General features: G+C 38.6%; 1 protein-coding gene across 5 annotated transcripts; it reads left to right on the top strand.

Moving 5' to 3' along the window:
- The first annotated feature begins 1,685 nt into the window (after positions 1-1,685).
- On the top strand, positions 1,686-17,504 carry LOC309391204 (DGAT1/2-independent enzyme synthesizing storage lipids-like). Of its 5 annotated transcripts, none has more exons than XM_081951403.1 (7): positions 1,686-1,762; positions 3,205-3,304; positions 7,003-7,167; positions 9,456-9,649; positions 13,517-13,577; positions 14,125-14,264; positions 14,697-17,503. In XM_081951403.1, exons 2-7 carry the CDS (start codon positions 3,283-3,285, stop codon positions 14,796-14,798), a joined length of 684 nt encoding a protein of 227 aa, XP_081807529.1. In that variant the 5' UTR covers positions 1,686-1,762; positions 3,205-3,282; the 3' UTR covers positions 14,799-17,503. The 5 variants fall into 5 exon arrangements, with proteins under 5 accessions (XP_081807529.1, XP_081807528.1, XP_081807526.1 ...); XM_081951402.1 differs by lacking the exon at positions 1,686-1,762 and adding an exon at positions 1,966-2,435 and having other exon boundaries at positions 14,697-17,504; XM_081951400.1 differs by lacking the exon at positions 1,686-1,762 and adding an exon at positions 1,966-2,435 and having other exon boundaries at positions 2,821-3,304; positions 14,697-17,502.
- Positions 17,505-18,413: the final 909 nt, after the last annotated feature.

Genomic DNA, 18,413 nt, shown 5'->3' with positions numbered 1-18,413 from the left:
CTCTGTTTCCTGTTCCTGTGTAAGAAAATGTATTCTGATTGGTTGTCAGACTCCCTTGGGGCCATGCAGGGGCAACTTTTAGGTTGTGCTTTCAGTCCAAGTTTGGTTGAGCATTGCTTTTTCCCAGGTGCCCTGTGGTGAGATGGGTAAAGGGCTAATACTATCATGTCTTAATCCCATCACCCTGGAGCTGAAGGGGGGACTCTTTGTTATGTAGAATAGATTGGCTAGGCCATTTTAATGGCCCATTAAGGAAAGTGGGGGCTATTAAGAGTGAGACTGTTTCCTGCCTAAAACATGTTTCTCCATTTCTGATCTAGGGAAATATGATATTCTGCCTTTTCAATATTTTCCAGGATATTTCATTTTTCTAGGAGAGGGGTTTGTGCTAACTTCCTACAAGGTCTTGCAGTGAAGGCATTAATTGTCACTGTAATCAAATTTGTCAACTTTGCTGCTGGTCATTTTCTTTCGTAGTTTTTGCTTGAAAAAAGAACTCTGGATTGATCTGTCTAATGATCCTTTTTTTTGTCTTGGCGGTCCATGGTATTCTCAGGATTCTTCTCTATCCAACCAATTTCGTTGTATTTAAGTACAATGACAATAAAGATTATATTTATCCCCAACATTCAATCTGAGAGTGTTGCTGATTCATGGATTAATTAGATTTCAGAACTAATTACCTGTTAGAAATAGCCAAGACTATTGCGTTGTAATCTTGTTTAATTATGTATTTAATGTACTTTTAAACTGAGGGTATTTTTGCATTCAGTGCAGTTTACATTTTGAACAGAGTTGGGACTGCATTCCATGATGTACAGTGTATAAGTATTTGCAATAAATACTTATAATTCTTTTACTTGTGAAATAGATTATCCAAGAAATTAATAAAAAATATTTGGCCTCTATTAATTTGAAAGTGCTCCACTACAATTAAAACACAATTTTCTTGTACTATATGTGCACATAACTCCCCTATTTTATTTACTTGGGGAGAGAAATGGAAGGAGGAAAAGGCAGAAGGAGAGGAGGGAACTCTACTTGTAATGTTGTTAGTTGCGAAGTCAGGTCTGACCCATCACGACCCCGTGGACAACATTCCTCCAGGCCTTCCTGTCCTCTACCATCCTCTGGAGTCCATTAAAGCTTAAGCCTACTGCTTCGGTGACTCCATCCAGCCACCTCATTCTCTGTCATCCCCATCTTCTTTTGCCCTTAATCTTTTCCAGCATTAGGCTCTTCTCCAGTGAGTTCTTCCTTCTCAATAGGAATACTTGTACTACTACTTGTAATAGTGTTGTAAAATCCATTATCTATTACCACCTCATTTTAATATAATCTTTCACTAGCCAGTTAAACACAGGAGCTAATAAGTGTGTTATTCAATTACATAGATATCAGACAGGATGGATTAAATAAGCATGCTGCTGGGCTATTTCTGTGCCAGTTTTTTGTATGATATATATACAGCATTTAGTAGCACAATCCAAGCTATTTTAAAGTGCATGCCAAAAGATACAGATGTGCAGTATTAAGGGTCATGGAACATGACCCATAATGCACATTATGTTCCATAATGCATCATGGAACATATCACCATTCACAAGTTGCTTAAAATAGCCCATTTGGGGGTTGAAACATTTTATAATTCAGTGTTTTTCAACCTTGGCAAATCACTTCCACATTTAAATCCTTTGACCGCGCGAGATTTTTCGCGCAAGGGGCTCAGACATCAGATGGAACGTACCACAACAGACTGTAGGTAGGGGTTTTATTTTTCACTGCTTTCCCTCTGAAGAGCTCCCTATCTCTAAAGTTAATCTTTTAAATTAAAAACAAAGCAAAACAGAACGCCGACTGTGGCTTATATTTTGGAATTCCGAGACGCCTGTTGTATTTTAGAGGCTGTGCAGTCTAAAATGGTCCAGCCCAGAAAAAAAGGCAAGAAAAAGCCAAATCCTTCCTCGCCCTGAAAGGAAAGACGACGCTGAAGGCCTTCTCCTCTTTTTGCATCTACACGATGCGCAACTTCGTACTGCATTGCGGCTTCTCGGCGTTGCAGGTTTCTGCGCTGTTTCCCCGTTTGGTCTTGCATCGAACGCTTTTGGACCGAGCCGGCCCGGGGTCATTCCTGCTACCTAGATTCGTTCGCGGCCGGGATGCTGTCGGGAACCCCCCGGTGCTGTGCTTAGAGCCCTTGGATGGAGCGCCCAGATTCAAATGATCCCGAGCGAGGGCGCGGTTCCCAAAAGTTGCTCGGCTGGCATCTTTAGGGGCGAGGCAGGAGCTCTGCTTGTAGCTATGAGATGAAGAGCCGAAACGCCGCCGTCAGAAACAGTGGAAAATGACGCCTCGTTCTCAGAATGGAGAAGAAGCGCTTGATAGGTGCAAAGGCCCAGGGAGCCCTCCCCACGCTGGCCCTTGGCACCTTTGAGGTCCGGTGAATTAGTTTGATCAGGGGAAAAAGGGGGCTTTTTTCTCCCGGGCCACTACAGCTTCGGAAAGGCCTGCCAGACTTCATAATTGCAGCTTTTAAGAAAGCCCCCTCCCTCCTCCCTCCTTCTTTTCCTCTCCAGTCTTTCATGGTTTCGTTTCCAGTTCCTGGCAGACACTTTCACTCTGTGGAAATGGCAGGTTTTATTTATGTTGTATGCTTACAATTTTGTCTGTTGGAATGGCCTTGAACTAGTTTCTGCCTAGAAATACTTTAAACCGGAATGAAAGGGCATCCTGGTTGGGAGTTCATATCCAATACATCTGAAAGACACACAGCCTGACCCGCTTCTGAGTTTAAATTTACCTCTTTTTTTTTTTTTGCAGTGGCTCCCTTGACTAATTCGTGGAATGTGGACAATCTTTAGGATATGGAAATAGGTTGATGCCTACTGCAACAATAACAGCTACTTAAAAATTGTCTGCATCCAGGGCCAATGTTAAGAAGCTGTTTTTCTATCACATTGCTTTTTTAATTTTAAACAGAAGAGAACTAATATGAATTCATTTTCTGTTGGGAAAGACAATATGACCTGGGTCATGGAATTACTGAACAATATCAATATGTCTTTATATAATATCATAAACAGTTTCACGGATTACTCAGCATACTTTTTCTGGGTTTCAATACTGTTCCTACTTCTCTTTTCTCCTGTTTTAATAATTCTTGGTTTTATTTATCTTTCTAATTTTCTCTTGCATATTTACAAGAGAAAAGTTAACTTAAAGGAAGATTATTTCAGTCAATCATGGGACAATGGACGGAGGGCTGTGGCTCATCTTTGGGACATGTATGGTACACTGTGGCATGGTAAGTTTAATCTCCTGCTTGATTGACACGTTGATGTGGCTTTGTTGACAATACCACAGTGGTTTATAATAACCTTAAAGCAAGTGTTTTAAAGACCAATACTACCTTTGGGCTGAAAAAAAAGTGAACTGAGATAATGATTTACAGAAAGCTCCTTGGTTACAAACTAGTATATATTTCTAAGAGTTCAAGGACTGCATGGCTTCATATCTGAAAACAGATTTTGGAATAGGCATGTGTGTATATGCATAACAGTTGGAGTTCCCTTAAAGAAGGTGCATCTTTTTCTGGGCTCACAGATACTTGTGCAGGTGCAGGAAACAATGCATTTGACTTAAGGAGACACTAGTAGGTAATAACAAAGTGCTTTGTGGAATTGGCACCAACTTAATTCAAAATCATATTTTCCTTTCATACTGTTACTATTACTGCTACTATTTCCCGAATATGAGAATATTTACTTAAGGGGTTCTCAAAAGCAGTACAGATACCGTATTTTTTGGAGTATAAGACACACCAAGGTTTTGAAGAGGCAAATTAAAAAAAAGTAGGTAGGTAGATAGTGGGATATAGAGGGAGAGAAAGAGAGAGAAATATAGTAGGTAAGTAGGGAGAGAGAGAGAGAGAGTAGTTAGGTAGGTAGGTAGATAAAGGGGTAGAAAGAGAGAGAGATAGAGAGTGTCGGAAGGTAGATAGATAGGTAGAGGGATAGATAGATAGAAATAGAGAGAGAGAAAAATACAGTAGATAGGAAGGGCGAGAGAGAGTAGTTTGGTAGGAAGGTAGATAAAGGGAGAGAGAGAGAGAGAGAGAGAGAGAGAGAGAGAGAGAGAGAGAGAGAGAGAGAGAGAGTAGGTAGGGAGAGACATTCTGACATCCATTAAAGTAAAAGGCTGGTTAGCCAATTACATGGTATCTGAGAGACCACGGAAATTTCAGGGCTGTAGGCTGGATTTTTTAAAAGTTCAGAAAAGGACAATGGCAAACTACTGCCAAAGTTTGATATATGGTGGTATATATATATATATATACATATATGCGCGGTCACCAGAAGTTGAGTTAAATTTAAGAGTCACTTACTTTATTACATTATTTCTAATCCTTCCCCACTTAAATATCCTTTCTTGTGGGATAAATTAACTGTCTAGTCCAGGGGTGTCCAAACTTGGGAACTTTAAGACTTATGGACTTCAACTCCCAGAGTTGGCTGGCTGGGGAATTCTGGGAGTTGAAGTCCACAAGTCTTAAAGTTCCCAAGTTTGGACACCCCTGGTCTAGTCTATACTCCAATTTAATGTATTGGTGTCAGTTGAAGTAGGGAATGCTTGTGATCGTAGCAGAATTAATATTCATCTACTAATCTGTTATTTGATATACAGTATATATAAGCTGAGGAGGACTGTCAACTTTACCTTTAGCCACACATTAATCTTAACTGGCTCGGGCAAAAACCTACTGTTATGTAACTAATGACTATAAAAAGTCCTCAGTAGAATAAAAAAGGTTTTGAATGGTGTAGTGCTATAATAAAGAAGATATGTAGTTCAGGGTTGAATTGTTGGATTCTGAGCTTCTGCTCTGCACAAGCTTCATTACCAGGCCAGGTAATATCAACAATGCAGGGGAGTAAAGTTTGCTGGGTGTTTATATACTGTAGCTTTGTTACCAGTGTTGGTAACACTTGGGGTGAGTATTGTTTCATCTTAGATCTTGTTTGTCTGCTGCTGATTTTTTCATATTTGGGTGTAGATTAACAGGTTTGCGGTGAGGAAAGATTGTAGGTTTGCTGTTTCTTTTGCCTCAAGGGAATCCTTGACCTATGACCATTTGTTCCATGAATTAGGATGGTACTGAATAAATGGTGCATTACAACCAATCCTTGGACTTCTGGCTATGCCAGTACTCCTGCAGTCATGTGAATGCCCTGCAATCATAGCATCACCATTTGCAACCTTCCCTGCTAGTTTCCCAAGAAAGTCAGTGGGACAGCTGACAAGGAAAATTGCAAGTTGCTGTGGTAAATCTTCCCCCACTTGCCCCTCTGCGCTCATGTACCCTCTCCAAATCCCTTTGTGCTCATGCCATGCTGACCACACATGCATTCCCAGGAATCCTCCCAGACAAGCATCTCCCTTTCATTCCCTCAGATCCTTTCATTCCCACCCTCCTTGACCCATGACTCATGCATTCCTTGCAGCCTGCACAACTTCCCTAACCCATGTCTGTAATGCACACTCTCTAGATGGCTAACCTTTTTTGTCATTGCGTGCCGAAAGCGCACATGCGCATGCCCACACCCATAATGCAATGTGAGTGTGACACTCCCCCACGCCCTGCCCCCTGAATATGTTCCGGCAGCCCCCTGCATTCCCATGCATGCGCATGCAACTCCCCCGCTCCCCGTTTTGGGCCTAGATCACTCTGTGCTCCCCCTGCCACCATGCACGTGTGCATGTATGCGCATTTACCACATGTGCTCCCCCCCCCATGAATACACGGCAGAGACTCGGAAATCAGCCGGCTGGTGGGAGGCGCATGTGCATGTGCGGTGGAGCTGGCTGGGGTGATGGCTCGTATGCCATCAGGGCTCTAGCATATCTCCTTATAGCCCTGTGCACCCTTCCCAACATGCATCAAGCCTCACACACAGCCTCCCCAACCCAGACATCTCATGCACTCTGGCACACTCTTCCCAATCCACACTGCATCTCTCATGGATCCTACTGCACTTCTTCCTGAAGCGTGACATGCTTATCCACATTTGCACATCCTCCCTGATGCTCTGTTGCACCCTTCCCTGCACCGTCCTTGCTTCATCTCCCATTTGACAGCACCCTCTATGCTACCTCATAGCCTAGGACTTTCTGCAAGCTCTTCCACTGACTTTACTTGTAGGAAGCCAGCAGGAAATTGCCTCATCTTATGATTTTGGGATTCCCTTAATGGGGTTGTAGGGATTGCCATTGCTAAATGATGTCATGCTTTATGACTGCATCATTTAGCAACAGAAATTCCAGTCCCATTGTAAGTTGAAAACAACCTGTAGCTGCTTCCTTTTCTTGAATAGTTTGTAGATGGAGCTTTATCTCAGTGAATCTTCTCACAATTTTCTTCCTATTAGCCTGGCTAGGGATTTTCTAAGACCTTGCATCTAATCTTGCAAATGTGTCTGTTTTATCCTCTTTAGCTGTGTGCACATTGTTTTATGATGCACCTGGATATGTAAATTGCTGTTATTTTCTACTATGATGGCTGTGTCCAAGAAAAACACTTTTCTGCTGTAATTATTTTCTTCTCTTGTGAATCTGATTCCATGAAAGCCGTTCATGGAATGGCACATGTATCACCCACATAAGAGATCCATATTTTGGACTGTATCTCTGAGAGGACTATTACTTCTAGAGATTGAACTACATTATGTACTGTGAATCCTGAGATTCAAAAGCTTAATCCTCTAATCTGTTTCTATATTTGTTCATCAAATTGGAAGTAGGTGATGAGGCTGAGATCTAACAGTCTCATAACTTTTGGTATTTTGACAGTATAAATGCTGAAGAGGATTATAGCAGTTTGATTCAGTTTTTGATCTCAATAACTGTGCTGATATTGACTGCAGTTTCTTCTAGATTCCATGCTAATCTTAATCTTGATTTTTATTAAAGCAATACTGAAACTCTTATATTTTATCCTTTAAACAGGTTATGAGATACATGGGATGGATAAAGTACCAGAAGGACCAGGGCTTATCGTATTTTACCATGGAGCTTTTCCTCTAGACTATTTCTACTTTGTATCTAGATTATATTTAAGAACAGGCAAATTTTGCTGCACAGTGGTTGATTACAATTTTTCCAAAATACCAGGTAAAACATATTGTCTCCTGCACAAACACTGTATTGCAAATCTTTAACACAGGCATAATTACAATTTATTTTTTAAAAAAAACACATAGTTCCTGTAAAATGCAAGCTTATATAGTTTCTTGAATTATCAAGCAACTCTTGTATCTTTTGACATTTTGATTGTTACTGAAAAATGCCATTTTTGTAGCCCGAGCCAGAGCAGCTTAAGTCTGTTCCACTTTTATTAGCATCTTTTTTTTTTCATAAGCAATTTAAATAAATGTTTTTTTGTTGTTTGAAATGTCCAGGCAAATTATTGAAAATAAAATTTCTGTTTCTCTTTCCCTATATAATAAGGAAAAATAAAACTTTCTTTTAAATTATCTTCCAAACATTTTCTATTTATACTGTTCTTCTCACTCAAATATCATCTAACAAAATGCTTCCTAAAAATAAACCTGTTGGTTTTGCCCAGTTTTTTTCATTCCTCATCTGTTGGGGAGAATCTTTTTGCAAATTTGTCTGATTTTTGTATCACTTTTTTTTTATCAACCCTTTGACTGAAGAGCTAGTCTTTGACTAGAAATGAACATCCTGCTCTGTCACAAAAATTTTACTGATAGTGATTTTAACCTTCTATTAGTTATTGTCTAAAATCTCCATTTAGTTAAGGGGACCTGAAGGTTGTGTGGCGGTAATGGGAAATTTTATTTATTTATTTATTTATTTGTATCCCTCTTTTATTATTTTTACAAATAATTCAAGGCAGTGAACACATCCAACACATCCTCCTCCTATTTTCCCTATAACAACAAGCCTGCGAGGTAGGCTGGGCTGAGAGAGTGTGACTGCCTAAAAGTCACCCAGCTAACTTTCATAGCTAAGAACTTATGGTCTCCTAGTTTCTAGCCTGGTGCCTTAACTTCTGGATCAAACTGGCTTTCACCATGCTAAACATAACAAAAGTACAATGAATGATATTTGTGTCTATGCAAATTTTCACTGCCTTTTCCCGCTTAGTGTAGCAGGGCATTACCTGTATTTGAATATGTGTAACTTATTGCAGATATATTAGTTAAGGTGCAGCCTTCTACTATTCCAGTTTCATACCTTTTTACAGTCAGCAAGGTAACATAAGCCCCGCAAACCTGTTTAATATTTGTACTCTGTCTGAATCTAAAAGACATGCTCTGTTAAATGTATTGCTGAGTATGCATTTAGAATATCAGGTCCCATCGTTTTAATAAAAATTTACTTGTAGTTATGTTTGGATCTGTCAGAAATGGACCAAACTAGCAAACCAATCCCACAGGAAAACTATACCTTTTTAGTGTAATTAAGATAGGCTATAGCAGCAATGATAAACTTTTTTGGCTCGCATGCCATAAGTAGGGGGAGCACAGGGGGGTCATGTGCGGGGGTGCCGCACCGATAATGCAATGCATGACCCCCCCCCAATGTGCATACGCGCACTACAAGGTCTCCCCCCCATTTTTACATACTTTTTTCCCCTTTCCCCAGGCTCCAGAGGCTTTATAGGAGCCTGGGGTGGGCGAAAACAGCTTATGAAGCCCCCGGAGGGCCTCGAGGGCGGGGCAAAGGAGGCTCTTTTCGCCCTCCACAGGCTCCTATAAAGCCTCTGGAATCTGGGGAGGGCGAAGAATGGCTTTAAAAAAGGGTGAACTCAGCTGGCCAGCGCGCACATGCGCGCTGGCCAGCTGACAGGGCAGCATCTCACGTGCCCTGACAAATGGCTCCGTGTGCCATAGGTTCACCATCACTGGTCTATAGTAACAGAATCTTTCCAGCCTGTCTACAAGGGGAAGCCAGATTGAACCTCTTAAAACTACTTCCTTTCCCAGGACTTAAGGAATATATGTGCCCTTGTTTCTACATTGGTTTATGAATGTTTCTTTCAAGGCCATCTCCATGGTTTTATGCTGCATCGAAAGAATACATTGAAGTTGGCTCTTTGGTAGAAAGCTACAGTTAGTAGCATTTCAGACAAAAATTGAAACATATCCATATTATAGGAAGCATTTGCATGATCAGAAGCACAAGGAAGCAGCTATGTTCCTTAATAATTAATGTTAAAAACTGTTAATAATTATGTTAAAAACAGTTATCAATATGTGAATATAATACTTGTTTCTTTATGTATTCTCTTGACCATTGGTTCACAGGATTTAATTTTATATGACTTACAAAAGAGAACTCAATAGAGACATACTTTTATTTATGTGTGTAGAAGACTTTTAGGTATAATATTGTATATATTCTAAAGATGCTTTTGCTTGTATCTTGTACAGGTATAAAACTGTTTTATAATGTGGAAGGCCTTACACATAATGGAAGGACAGAATGTACTAAAATTCTGAAAATGGGATACTTATTGGGAGTTTTACCAGGTGGAACCCGAGAAGCACTGTTTAGTGATGAGAACTATGACTTACTATGGGGTAGCCGGAGGGGCTTTGCTCATGTGGCTAGAGATGCAAAAGTGGTGAGTAGCTTTCTGCTGTGCATCAAAAACATTATAATAAAGGTTACAATGGACACTGGATTAAATAGAAATATATTCCAACAATCATTAATTCACATCTTCATATCATCTACATCATTCCAGCCATTGGTCTAAGTTTTCTGCAACCCCTCCCCCCAAAAAACCAACAACAACCTGTGGGTAACTTGGATAAATTGTGGGGTGAACTATTTTGCCTTCTGGATAGTTGTGAGCAGGGGTTGCTCCTGCTACTGCCGGTTTGCTCAGGGATATGCTGCGCACGCTTGCGCTTGATGCACACTATGCACACATCTGCAGTACTAAAAAAATGCTTCTGTGCATGCGCAGAAGCAAAAAACAAGATGGCACCGCCTATGGCGCCGTGGAGAGAACCAGTTTGGGGTCGTGGCAGGCTGAGTTACTACCTACTTGGCCAAACTGGGACGAACCGGTAGGAACCCATCTTTGGTTGTGAGTCTCGGCAACTTATACTTTAAAATGAACATACAAAATGGAGAAACAGATAGTAGATCTCCAAAAGAGAATAATAACTAAACAAAACAACAAAAACAACTTATAGAGGGTCATCAGGCATACTGCTCCGAGATCTAGGAAAAGAGTAAAGCTTTTGAAGTTGTATGAAACATCATTATGATGAGGAGCCATATGGATCTCTTTAGAGATTGTCTTCCAGAAGGCAAATGCCACAACAGAGAAGGCACGAAATCTAGGCCCTGAGAAATAACATTGTTAATTGAAGGAATCTGGAGTATGCCCAGCTACTCTGCAGATCTTACTAGATGGGCAGAAAGAATGGACAATAGTTCTGGCTGTCTTCCGAAGAGGCTTTAAAGATGATAATAGGCATCTTGAATTGCACCCCAAAGCCCACCCAACAGCAACCATTGAAGTTTGTGGGTAGCCCACCACTGCCCATTCTAATGCACTCCAGTAATTGCTTCTGAACGGTCTTTAAAGGTACTCCGTTACTCCGTAATCCTACTGTGAGGTGATGAGGACAAAAATGACCAACTAAAGAGTGATTTATGAGTAGGATGATAATCTAGTTACCAGGGCAGATCTATTGAATGTCTTTGCTTTCAAGGGAAATTTTTTCTCAGACTTAAACCCAAGCTTCAGATGGCAAGTTTTCAAAGCCCCAGGCTGTCAACTGCTGCTAGTGAATGCTAAATTAGTCTGTAACAATGCTATCTTGATTTATGACTTAATTGTTGAGGAAAAGGCTGATACGGCATGCATCACTGAGAGTTGGCTGGGGGAAGAGGGTTGGGTTCCGCTCTCTGAGATCTGCCTGGCTGGTTTCCACGTTTGGCCAAAATCCCAAGGTAGGAAGGTAGAGTAGCGGTGATTGTCTGGGATCCTTGGCAAACATTCAGGGACCTTGTTCCACAAATTGTTGGATGGGGGATGCTATTTCTTAAGTTGGCCACCAGGAGACGTCTATTAGGCTGTTGGTGTTGTTCCAGTCTCCTTGCTATGTAGCAACTTCCCTGCCTGACTTCCTTGATTCCATGACTGGCCTGGTGGTGGAGCTCCCTAGATTTATGGTGCTGAGAGAATTCAACACACCATCCCTAGGTGCAGGTCAGAGGTATCAGAAATTTATGGTCCTCATGGCAGCTATGGACCCAAGTTATCCAGGATTCAATTCGTATAGCAGTAATTGGGGCAGATTTTGCTTTCTCCCTGCTAGGGACAGACTACTCACTGGTGACCCTTAGTTTCTCAGGTGCTACCTCCCTCTGCAGGGAGGCTGAGCCTAATGGATCAGCCCCCCCTCCCAAGATTAATGAAGATAATTGGGTTCCAGGGAGAACTTGGGGTTATTCCGGAAAGTCTAATACTCAGTCCAGATAAAGCCTTGGTGGCTGCTTGGAATAACAAAGTGGTAGCATCTTTAGATCAGATTGTGCCTGAGCAGTTTCTTTGCGCCCAGAGTTCCTGAAATTTCCCATGGTACACGAGAGAATAAAAAGAACTTAAGTGGACTAAAAGATACCTAGAATGTCACTGGTGAAGACAATCAGAGGCAAGTTAGAGCCACTATTAAGGACGACCTCATGGCAATAGTGGTGGGGGATCATAAGTACTTCTCTGCCTTTATTGTGTCATGGTTGCTGAGCAACCCTGTTCTGAGTAGTCTTGACTTGGTTCCTCCTTGGAGAAAAAATAATGCCAAAGTCTACCTAAAGGGTTACTATGAAGAATATACTACATATGCAACGCAAATCGGTTGCATTCACTCTACACTGGACTCCAGCTTTAGAGCAAAGTTTATGGAGGTAATGGTGACTATGTCTTGCAAGATAATCTGTCAAGAGTTTCAGCCTGTTGAACCTGAAGAAGAGCACTGGGCTCTCTCAGTTGCTAGCTTGACCACTTATATGTTAGATTCATGTCCCTTCTGACTAAAGCTTACAGGAAGGGACCTGTTAAGTGGGTTTGGGCAATAGTTAATTTCTCCTTGAGAGAGGCAGTGGTGCTGCCAGTTCTTAAAAGAGGCAGTGGTGTGCCCCCTCCGCATTGCTAGACCCAGTAGCCTGGACAGTTTTTATCTGGTCTCACCTCCACTTTCTAGGGATTCTTTCACAATTCTGGGTGCTTGTGATTACCTGTAAAGCTTACATGGCTTGAGACTGAGGTATTTGGGGATTGTCTTTTTTTCAAGAGACTCTACCCATCCAACTTGGTCAAGCAGAATGAGCATGCTGCAGATCCCATCAGCCAAAGGATGGCCCCTGCTGAATGGAATATCCTCCCTTCAGATATCAGAATGGCCCTTACCTTGTTAGCCTTTCATAAGGGCTTAAAAACCTGGCTATGTTCCTGAGCTTTATGTGCTGAAAGTGCCAAGGGAACAGTTTCCTGGCTATATTGCTAACCAGGTGAAACACCTTGCTCTTATGTATCTTAAATTTGATGTTTTTATTGTTTTAAAATGTTTAAATTTCTAGTTGTAAAAACAGTATATTTTATGAATTGTAAGCCACCAGAGTCATTGACTGAAATGGGCAGCCCAAAAAAAGGTGAACTAATAAAATATATAAATAAATAAAAATAAAAATGCAAAAAAACAGTCCTCGGCCAGAGACATAAATGGACAACAAAAGATAACTTTTCTGGTAAATAAACTTGTTTATTTAGAAAGCATACTTTCATTTTGCACTTCATATACACTACTGTTCACTAGTCATAATTTAATGAAATGAACTTTTATATTTCATTGATTTTTTTTATTCTGTTTTCAGAGTTGTAGTGTTAAAGTGCATGGTGATGTTTAAATTTTTCATGAAATGCAGTTTATTCTTGTATTAATAATCCTAAAACTCTTAGTGATAAGATTAGCACTTTTCAGTTCCAGTTCAAGAAAAAGTAGGATATCTTTATCTTTTAAAAGTTTGTTAGCTTCAATTTTGGTTTATTGAAAAGACAACATCAAATCTTTAGTTATAAATTGGCTTATTTCAATAAACTATTAATGAATTGTCCTATTTCAGATATAGATTGTTAAACTATAGACAGTTGAATTGAAATCTTAGAATTGCCAGATTATGAATCTCCAGAAATTAAGGCGTAAAGAACCCATTCATATACATTGAACATTGTTGTAGTTGAATGAATCCCTCAAATTCAGATTTTTTTCCATGCATTAAATATTATGCATTTTATTAGAAACCAGTTTTAAAAGTGAGGTATCTAACACTGAGAAAGGTATAATTTCCTTTGTGAATAGAGATCATATTTATTGTACTAATTATTCAATGTATGATGCTAATGCATGATCTTTAAATTGTAGAGGCTGAAACGCTGCCCTAATTCTGGCTACTTTTCTCCTACCTTTCTCAGCCTGTCATTCCTGTATTTACAAAAAATCTACGAGAAGGATACAGAACACTCGGGAAAATATGTAAGAAAAATTCAACTTGCGTTACTCATTATGCTGAAGCATATTTTATGGAAGAAAACCATGCTGATTTCAACTGGATTTCTATTTAAATGTGCTTAGACTGTTGTTTTCTTATATCTATCTATTTCTCCATCTCTTACTTTCTTGGCCCTCGACTTCAATCAAATTGGCTGTTCCTATTATTTTGTGTTCCTATGTCTTTTTTTCTTTCTCTTTTTATCTGTGATTCTTTTTGTTGTGTTTTCTTTAAATTTCTTCAGGTGTATAATAGTTGTGTGGCAGATGCAGCTTTACTTTAGCTACAATGTAGTTACATTATTGTATCTTTATACCGATGGAAATTAACAAGACAAAATGGCTAATAATTCTATACAGAACTAGAACCTTGACATTTGCTCTGCATAATAATAGAGGCATGCATTTTTATACAATTAAGATATAACTGCATGGACTTTGTTTCTTTCCAATCAGGGCACTTTGAATATTGTTCAGCCCACATCATGTTGTTGTTGTTGGAACATGACCATATTTTTGATTTTGCACACAGGGCCATTCAAATGGTTGTATGAACGTACCCGATGGCCACTTGTTCCTATATATGGTGGATTTCCTGTGAAATTTTGCACATACATAGGAGATCCCATTCCTTACGATCCAAATATATCAGCTGAAGAATTAGCTGAAAAGGTAATTTAAGTGAACTGCAGAAACCTCAGTTATAACACTTGCCATTATATTGATACTATTATTCATAAGTCTTTATATAGTATGTCCATGATAAAGAAAGTTTGTGATGACAGGCATCTAAACCTCTGAAAAGATTACTGAACTTTGTTAATATTTGTGTTCAAAATATCATAGTATACAATACTTTATACTTAATAATGTTTACTCTTAATAATTACCTTTGGATTATATTCATTGCTTGTGAAATCACACCATTTAAAAAATAAAGGGAAATATAATTTAAAGTATAAATCCAGTTACAAATGTGATATTATTCATTTCAGCACTTCATTGTTCACAGTGACGTTTAGAAAGTATAATATGAGTGTAGTTTACATATTTTCCAGAGAAATAAAATAATGTATTTTTTCCTTGTTCTTTGCTCTTTTACAGACCAAAAGTGCAATAAAAGATCTCAGAGATAAATACCAAGAAATACCAGGTAACATACAAAGAGCACTATTGGAACGGTTTGAAAAACTCCCGGAGAAATGATGCCATTCTGTGAAAATATAGATCTCCATTTGCCCCCACTAAGAAATATATTGTGCTAGTGACTTGAGGCTTTTAGAAAAAAATAGTTCACTTCAGTCATTAAATTTTAATATATGTGTATTAAATATGTAAGTGGAATATCTATTTGTTGCTTGTTTGCAATTTTAGATTTGTTGATTTATTGTGTATATTTTGTATATAGAAAAGCGATATGGTGATCTGAACTTCTTCACATAAATATCTTTAGTGACCTTTTTGATGTATTTGCAATCATTTAATAAATATTGTTCTTAAAATGGTACTTAAAATTGGAAAACAAAATTTGCTCTAACTTCTTATCCCTGAAAAAATAGATTTAGTGGTGCTCAACTTTTTTTAATGGCACAGAAATGTGCAAATTGTCATAAGATTTAATTCAAAATTCCTATATAAGATCCTACTTAGATGCTACTCAGATTTTAAACTGCTTCAGAATTTAATTTGATTGCATACAATTATGGGCTATAATGAAGAAACATTACAACTCCAGCACCTACTTCATATTTAATGATTAATTAGTTGGGAGGGGGAGAGAAAGACTTAGCAGAATGGAATGAATGTGGCACCTGCTGCCCACCTACCATCTGCTTGTGGACCATATAGAAATAGGCAGAAGCTCAGATTTGCCCCTGAAGCCATAGTTTGCGGATCACTATAAAACCAGAACAACAATAAAATAAAAAATACAGGTTTGTAGTTTAACAGATTAACAGAGTTGGAAGGCTGCCAAGCACCAAAATTTTGTTCATGTGACTATGGAGGTGTTGCAGTGGCTATAATTTCAGGAACCGAGCCTAAGTTGCATTTCTCAGGGCCATTGTAACTTCGAACAGCTGCTGAATGAGTAGTTAAATAATAAAATCACAGTTAATCACATACTCTAAATGAGCTATCCTTGAAGAGCATCTGTAGGTTCAGCCTGTGCAAAATGCACTGGCACAACATTAAGGTATGCTCCTCCTGAATTACATCTCCCCCACACATCACGCCTCTGCTCTGTGAGCAGCATTGGTTACCATTTTGCTTTCAGGTTCAGTTGAAGATGCAAATAACATATAAAGTTCTTTATGTCATGGGTCTGGATAATTTGAGGACCTGCAATATCTCTGGTTATATCTACCCATCCCTTCAGATCTGGCAGAAAGGATGCATTATGAATCCCTTTAGACAAGCCCTTTCTCTCCCAGCCCATGTCCTTTGGGACATCATTCTCAGACTGGTGCTGCTTGCATTTTGAAAGGTTTTAAAGCAAGAGTTCCTAACCCTTTGCCATAACAACTCCTTTTAGTGCAATCTTTGTGTACACATCTCCTTTAAAAATCCAAACACTAAAACGGACAAAAAGGAACAATGAAAACAATACAACAAAACCTTGGGTATCATGGATTTATTATGATCATGTTACTAAAATTTCTTCACTCTTCCTCTGGCTTCTGTCTACACTGCCACATCTCACAGTTTAGGAAACACTGCTCTAAAGACGTGACTGCATCAACAGGTCTGGGGATCTTGTTATGCTTAAGATTATAGACTGCCAAATGGGTGTATGGATTGATCCGTGACTTGCAATTGTCTGCTTTTTGTTTCTTGGTTTTAAGATGGATATTTTAGTTGAATTTTTTTAATGTAGAGGGATAATTGCATTTTTTTTACTACTTTCACTATTTTATTTATGGGTTGTGTTACTTGGTTGTTTTTAATTATGTGATCTGTCCATTCACAGGTGTAAGATGAGCAGCTATATAAACTGAATGAATGAAATAAAATGAATATTAATAGGCAATGCATGGTATAGGAATCACTTTTTTCCTTCCTGCATACAATACTCAAATAAATAGTTGGGCAATGTCATTTTAAATTTAAAGGGAATTTAGTGATGACTTTTAAAAATGATTTATGGCTTATGTTACTTGGTAGTAGGCTAAATATGAAGGCTGTCCTCTCACAAATGTGAGATTAGCAGCTATACAAATTGAATGAGTGAATGAATGGTTGAATCAATGAAAACAATAAATGCATGATATTGTAGAGATCACTTCTTTCTTTCCTAAATAAAATATTCAGATGAGGAGTTGTTGGCCAATTCAGGGATTTTAGGATGAGACTCATTGTCTAGATCAGAAGTAGGAAGTATCGTGTTTTGAGATATCTATTGTATAATTCAACTACTGGTAGTCTTTGCTGTTCAGTTAGTTAATTTAATCCACAACTGACTTCATTTTAAAAGCTGTTTTAAGTATAAAAATGGGATGCTGCCATGTTGGAAAATGCTAGATTTAAACACCTTTTGCATGCATTTTAAACTGCATTACTTGTTTTATATTGCTTCATCTCTGCCTATTTTATTTCTTTCTCTAAGCTTTAGATTAATTTGTATCATCAATGTTACCAATTTTTTTTACATCTCCAAATATTTTCTGAAATTTTAATGGTTTGTATGAAATGTATTTTTGTGATTTTTTAATGGTAATTAAATTGGTCTGAGTGTTTGTAAATCATCCTTCAATTCTGGTTAGAGGTTAGTCTATAAACTGTATGTATATATGTATATGGTAAAATGTGTGCAGAAGAAAAGTAATTCAACTATTGTTATAACAGTCACATATGCAGTCATGTTTTGCTAAATTCTGTCAAATGCCCGAAGACTTAAATATATTCATAGACAAAGATACTCATGAAAGCTCGGATCCTAGTAGATTTAGGAGACTATAATTTCACACTGATTCAGGACATGGTTTTAACTCAGCTTTCCTTACTTTGCTTCTCATTGGATATGCTGTGTTTCAAATCTTAGGAATTCTACTCAATAGGTCAAATTGTCACTGCTGGCCAATACATTCTCAGCGCAAAAACCTGAATAAGGCTATTCTACCTGGATGGATCATAATAGTTGAAAGTAAGTTAAAAGATTAGCTGATCAATTTAAGATTTATTTAGAAGAGTATTTCTTAAACTTTTGTTTCTCCCAGGAACCCTTCACACTTTAAAATATATGGAAGAACCCAAAAGAGTTTTTATTTGTATAAGTTATATTTATTATTCCCTTCCCTGCCCTCAGCAAAGCAAGGACTTTAGGGTATAAAAGGGCTCCTAACTATTTACTGTTAAGCACTTTTATTTCTTTTTTGTTCATTGCTAGATCAGGATATATTGCAACACAGATATCTCTGTATTTCCATGTCATGCAGAGGGCTCCTATTCCCTCTAGTGTTAAAGTGTAATGTGGCCTATCTGTTTTCAGAAATTGTGATAGCCATACCCATCCACTAGGTTTCAGTATTGTATATGAATTATACAATTGTGTCCTAGCCAACAAATTATGATTTATTCTGATTGAAGATGATGTATGAATATGAGCAATGATGCGTATATACCGTGTTTCCCCCAAAATAAGACAAGGTCTTATTTTCTTTTGACCCCCGAAATAATCACTTGGTTTTATTTTCGGGGAGGTCTTATTATTTTTGAGGTGCAGGAAGCAGCAATTATAGTCACCTCATGGCTGCTGCTGCTTGCAATATTTTGGGGAGGGCTTATTTTTGGAGGAGTGCTTATTTCAGCACATGCGCTCAAAAG

The sequence above is a fragment of the Natrix helvetica genome, assembly GCF_964273705.1.
Source record: "Natrix helvetica genome assembly, chromosome: 4".
Taxonomy (NCBI): Eukaryota; Metazoa; Chordata; class Lepidosauria; order Squamata; family Natricidae; genus Natrix; species Natrix helvetica.
The sequence above is the reverse complement of the archived record's forward strand: the minus strand, read 5'-3'. Positions and strand labels throughout refer to the sequence as shown.